The sequence below is a fragment of the Protopterus annectens genome, chromosome 9.part0 (assembly GCF_019279795.1).
Source record: "Protopterus annectens isolate FY-2018-M chromosome 9.part0, PAN1.0, whole genome shotgun sequence".
Lineage (NCBI taxonomy): Eukaryota > Metazoa > Chordata > Ceratodontiformes > Protopteridae > Protopterus > Protopterus annectens.
In genome coordinates, this window is record NC_056743.1 from 1513243219 (window position 1) to 1513249218 (window position 6000).

General features: G+C 37.3%; 1 protein-coding gene across 1 annotated transcript in view; it reads left to right on the forward strand.

Moving 5' to 3' along the window:
• The window catches only part of NXNL1 (nucleoredoxin like 1), a 41390-nt gene extending 36451 nt beyond the window's left edge, over positions 1–4939 (forward strand). The window contains exon 2 of the mRNA XM_044082491.1: positions 4413–4939. Coding sequence (XP_043938426.1) covers positions 4413–4713 — 301 coding nt within the window. The 3' untranslated portion in view covers positions 4714–4939. The remainder of the gene's footprint in view (positions 1–4412) is intronic.
• The last annotated feature ends 1061 nt before the right edge of the window (positions 4940–6000 follow it).

Consider the following 6000-nt stretch of genomic DNA (forward strand, 5'->3'; position numbering starts at 1 on the left):
TTAAAAGACAATCAAAGGAGACAAAGAACTGTAATCTGGTCATATGTCTCATATTAGATCCTGAAAGTTACCTCTGAACTTGTCTAGTTTAGGATATTCCCAAAACTTATGCTGCCATGGTCTCCTAGAGGCAGTATAAGGTTTGAGAATATCCTAAAACTTATGCTGCCATGGTCTCCTAGAGGCATCCATGCAACTCCAGCATTGCCTGGAGACATCAAGAAACATATTTTGGAAGCTAGGTGGCATTGTGAAAGTATTTATGCAGGCATTTCCAGGTGAATATCTGAAACTTTCTAGAATGAGTAAGCTGCCTTGGGGAAAATATATACCCACCCCCAATGAGTATCAAAAAGTCTTTTTCCAAACAATTTTCACAGTGTACCTTGAATTCCTTTTTCACTGGTTCATTAATATTGATTAAGAGTTTATTTAGCCTACTGATAAGCTCGAGCAGGAGGCTTCTTCCAGGACCGTCACCCACTCAGAGAGAACATTTGATCCCAATGGTTGTGCCTTCATGCTGCCATAAATGCCTTTTAGCCCTGTGTATATCAAACCATTAAAGCAAACCTCTGCTTAAACCTAGCCCATGAGAAAAATGTTTCCACTTCCTACATGCTGTTCAAAATGCCTGTCTAAACATGTCAGGAGGTTCCCTACACCATCCCTTCATAACAACATAACCTTTGTGGGAGAAATACACCATCTTCATGCTTCAGCTATTAAGCCACCTAACAGCCAGTTCCACAAAATCTGGCAGTTCCAACCACCCCACTCTGTAGGCCACATAGACACTTCCTATGTCACTTTTGGCTTAGCCTGCCCTCATACAAATGCAAATATGGCACTCCTCATGTCTTGGAAGAAGCCCATGCAAATATTTTTTGTGAATGTAAATGGGTAAAGGAAGAACAAAAGTTTTTTTTTTTTTAAGAAATGCAAGTGAGTAACTTTAAAAAATAATCTGATAAGAGGACTCTATGACAACAAACGTTATTCAGCATAAATATATCTAGCAAACTAATGGAGCTTTCCTTATGAATATCTTTTATTTTTACTGTCAGAAGGACAGACACTCATGTTGTGACAAAAGGTATGATAACAAAAGTGGACAACAGAGCACTGTAAGTATGAAGGTCGGTCAGCATACCTGTATCAGCAGAATAAACGCCACAAAGACCTGTATTAGCATCACTACTTTTCCATATAATCATAAATGATTTGCAAAATCCTACAAATAAAATCACCTTAATTTAGTATGCAAATCACTCAACACTAACCCAGACTTTTACCAGGAAAGAGTACTTCAGGTTTCCTTCAGCATGCTCAAAGACTAGATTACTCAAAATCAACTTTTTTTTTTTTTTTGTGGCCCATTCCTGGCCATTTGGTCCATTTATTTCCCTTCAGCAGGTTGAGGTTGAATTGGAAGAGGCCATTGTTCAGGCTGACATTGGGGTGGTTTGAGAGTTTTAACTTAGCCCTACTTTTCACAGTGGATACTTCACTCAAGGAGCAGAAGGGGGACATGCACAGGACATACCTCCCATCTGCAAAGCAGCCCTGTTCCTCCCACTCAGACATGTGAAGTGGTTTCCCTAGTTTTCACTGGAGAACTCACACTTCCCTGTAAGTTCCTTCAGTAATTGTAATCCCCAGGTGATGGTAGCAGGAGACACAGTCCTTCATTCTTCTACCCCCCTGCCTGGCTCCTCCAGTGCTGGGGCCACTGGTCAAACCTTGTCACTGCAGTCACAGTAAGGGCTCTATCCCTTTGAGCCACAGATCCAGACTTTAAAAGTGAACCTTTTATCAATGAAAATAAACTAAAAATGATTATTTTTAGTAGCCAGCTGTGCAAATCAATCTCTCTCTGAAATATCTTAGTCTGAAAGGAGCATCAGATAGCAGAAAAAGTGTGCCTCACCGGACGTACACAAGGAATTGTCACTGATAACAACAAATTATCATTTGATTAGCTGTCTACTGCATGAGCCCATCTGTATTGCCTGTGAAAAAAACAGAAACTTGCTAAAAGTCTACAACTCTCAAAATAGATTTATGATACTAAAATAATGGGAAATCAAAAAATATAAAGAATTTTGATTATGGCCGCTATCATAACCAGCTTATAATGTGTTCAAGACATGGATACCAAGAATTTCACTTCAGGAGCGAAGCCTGAGAGGTGAATCTTGGCATCCATCTTAAGTACACATAATTGTGGGTTATGATCAGAGACTAGGTCATAATTCTTTGCAGCACATGAAACTTTACCTGGCCCATGTATCGATTGTTGCAGAAAAAAAAACGTATAGGAGCAACAAGAGAAAGCCAGTAAAACCCTTTATCACTGTGACAGCAGGCTGAAGTGAAGTACCTCAATGTGGAACTAACAGCTTTAAATGTTGTTGTACACCTCTTTCTGCTACATTTTCTGTTTGTAAGTACGGCAGAGTGAAGTTCTAAAAGCTTTTAAAAGCTGTTTTACCTTCAGTCACTGTTATTCACTAGCTGTCAGTCTCCTCTGTCAGTCCGTAGTCCTAGACTTGGTCTTAACAGCGCAAGGTGTCCCTAACAAATCTTTTGTTAGGGAACACTAACTGATGTTAAGACTGGGACTCAGGCTGGGGAATCATTTAACAAGTTTATTGTTTCCCAGTTTCAGAGAGTAATCATGACACTCCATATACTACTTAGAATAACACAACAATATTTTTTATGAGCTGCCGCGGTGGTACGGCGGTAGCATTGTTACCTCACAGCAAAAGGTTCTCCCGTTCGATTCTAGGCTGGGCTTGGGAGTGCCTTCGGTGTGGAGTCTGCATGTCCTCCCCGTGGTTGGGTAGCGTTTGAAAGACATGCGTGCATAAATGGGCGTGCCTTCATTAAAGGTTGGGTGTCGAGCTGGCACCTTGGCGTTTCGTAAAAATCTACTGCCAATCATTAGCGGACCGGAGTTCTGCTGTGGCGACCCCTTACCGGGAAAAGCTGAAAGACAAACAACAACAACATTTATGTCATGTTTATATAAAATCAGTCATCCTGTGCACACCCCTACACTATTCTAAATAACTTAAAATTAACGATCTCTTAGAAAATAAGATCAAGTGCATACAAGTTACAGTTACTGATGAACTAATTCCTATGTCATATCAGCAGCATGTTTGCACTGCACTCTACTCTCCTTTCAGAGAACTTAGAATATTTAACAAATTCCACTTAAAAGGTAATAAAACAACAACAATGCTGGCAACAGTACTAACATCTTTTTAACAGTTATCTGAAACCAGCTTCCTCAAAAATATGAGCTGCTCCAAGTTTTCACTCTTTCAGAATCATTCACAGCAATTTTTTGGCACCTGTTTTCTTGTGCAACTCTTGCAATATCACTTGATCCCCCTTCTTCACAAACTACCTTACTTTTACATTTTCAGAATGTTCTCAGCTCATAGTATGAGACACTTGTGAATATAACTTTCATAACTTTTGAGCAGAAATGTTCACAGACACTGTATTTGCTGTAATTCTACTTTTTTGTTTAAAATGAATGATTCTTGTGTGTGCCTTTGGACTTTATATTGCAGTTGTAACTCATGCTTTATTAACATTGTTATCTATATAGTTTTGTTTGTCTCTGTGTTAGGGGTTCTCTGCGTCTCCTTTTAAAATGGGATAGTTACCAGTAATACTAACCCAGTAAAAATAAAATAAAATAAATAAATGCCCACTGGTTGTTTTGTAAATGTGCAAAAATACAAAACATGACAAGGATGCATTATAAGTAGAAGCAGCATATAACACAAGTGGTATTTTATTCACTTATATTGTTCAGGTTTTATTTTATTAACAAAGAAATGAAAAAGATCTATGGTGCTTTAGACTTGCTCTGTGTTTCCTCAAAGACAGTATTTTTGATGTTCCAACTCAAAGGTATTACATAAACAGAATTTTTGACAAAAGTTTTCCTCCTGCATTCTGACATTGGAAAGTGAACTGTGGTTTCACAACTTGCTGATTTCCAAGGTCAAGCAACACTCATTGAAAATATTTATTAAGCTGTCATATGTACCATTAGACATACTCTGTCTCTCTCATTCCATTTTTTACTCTTTTAGAGTTATATTAATAATGTTTGCCTAGTAAACTCTGTGGATGTTGACAGCTATTCATGGAGTCGAATGTGATTTGACAGCATTGGATGAATGTTGTGCATCTATGTAGTTGTATAATAGCGGTATATAACATTATATGAAGGAATGTTCTCATGTTTTTATGTATCCGCTGAAACAAAGTACTGCATCGTCATGCTATTGTCTGGCATATTTTCTGTATGCATGCACAACAAATTTTTCATTTGATTGCATGGTACTGAAGCTCTTTTTTACTTCTATTTTTATGATTAACAGAGACCTAGAGTACATGTTCAATGTCAATGATATTCCAACTGTGGTTGTGCTGAAGCCAAATGGAGATGTAATAACAATGAATGCTGTCGATGAAATTAAACGACTCGGGCCAGACTGCTTCAAGAACTGGCAGGAAGTGGCTGACATTATTGATCGCAGTTTCCTGTTGCCAGACGACTTTGATGATCTTCCCCTGAAGAGCGCCACAGATCCATTTCAACGTCTTAAATACAAAGTAGATAAAAAGAAGAAAGATAATACCAAAAAAGAAGCAGAGGAAAAGGAGGAAATCTGGTCATGAGTCTCGTCATTCAAAACATTTGGACAATTCTTCTTTTTTTATTACATTTGTGTATAAGGACAGTGAAGCACGGCTTTCCCCAATTATTCTCTAAAATGATAACAAAAATGCCTGTTGTAGCTTCAGAATGAAACCTTCTGGTTCTCACCTGAAGAACTAATTGTTTATCATATATTTTAAAAGTTATTTATCTGATGAAAAGCATTAAAATGTAGTTTGACTATTCGATGATTAGTAACAAATGCTACTTGTTTTTTTTTAAACAGGTAACCAGTTAAGACCAGTTTTTCTTTCCTGGGGTGATATGAAAGCACTAGAAAGATAAATAACTGTCTAATATTATGTATTATTCAAGTATGTTCAGGCAAGGAAATGCAACCCGAAGCAGTGAGATTCTGCCTTCCAGGAAAAAAAATACTTGTAAAGTTCCAGAATTTGGACCGCCTGAATACTGAGATGCCACATTTCATGACATTTGGCATTTTTGGTAGAATTCTTCTCAGTATAACCTGTATTCCTTGTTGTCTTCACTACTGGTACAACTGCCACTTTGCTTAATTCAGTGCACTTGGAATCTGTTTCAGTTTTGGTTATATAAGACAATAATACAGAATCACAGTAATGTTCAGAAATTACACTTAATACTTATGGGTATACATTTCTAGGATTTCAGCTCATGAGAACAGAATGTCATTTTTTTGTTTTAATAATTATAAATTAGCATCCCTCAGTAAAGTATGTAAATTAAGGTATTTCATGAAATGGTATAGGTATCTACCAACAATTGGTAGAAAGTATTAATTAGTGAAAGAAAAAAAAGCCAGTACACTTGATCAAAACACAGCTGATCTCACATTCTGTTTTTTTTTCAGTGATAGATTGTGATATAGTGGGGATTGAGGAATTTGCCCTTTCCACACTGTATTGCAGTCTTGGAGTTGGTATATATAATGTGCAGGGGCTGTGGGGTGTCAGGGGTGGGGGTGGGGGTTTGCCACATGCAAAAAATAGATTAAAAGTTTTTTTTTTGATCGACTGGTGATTGACAAGTTATTTTCACTCACTTGCCATTTGCTACTGTGATTTCTCGATTAAGGGTCATACACCCATCTCTCTCCCTGTCTGTCTCTCTCTCTCTGTATATATATATATATATATATATATATATATATATATATATATATATATATATATATATATATATATATGGTTCCCATTCAGAAGCCTGAAACATCATAAGCCTGAAAATCAAAATCCTGAAACCAAAAGCCTGAAAATTCAGAATCC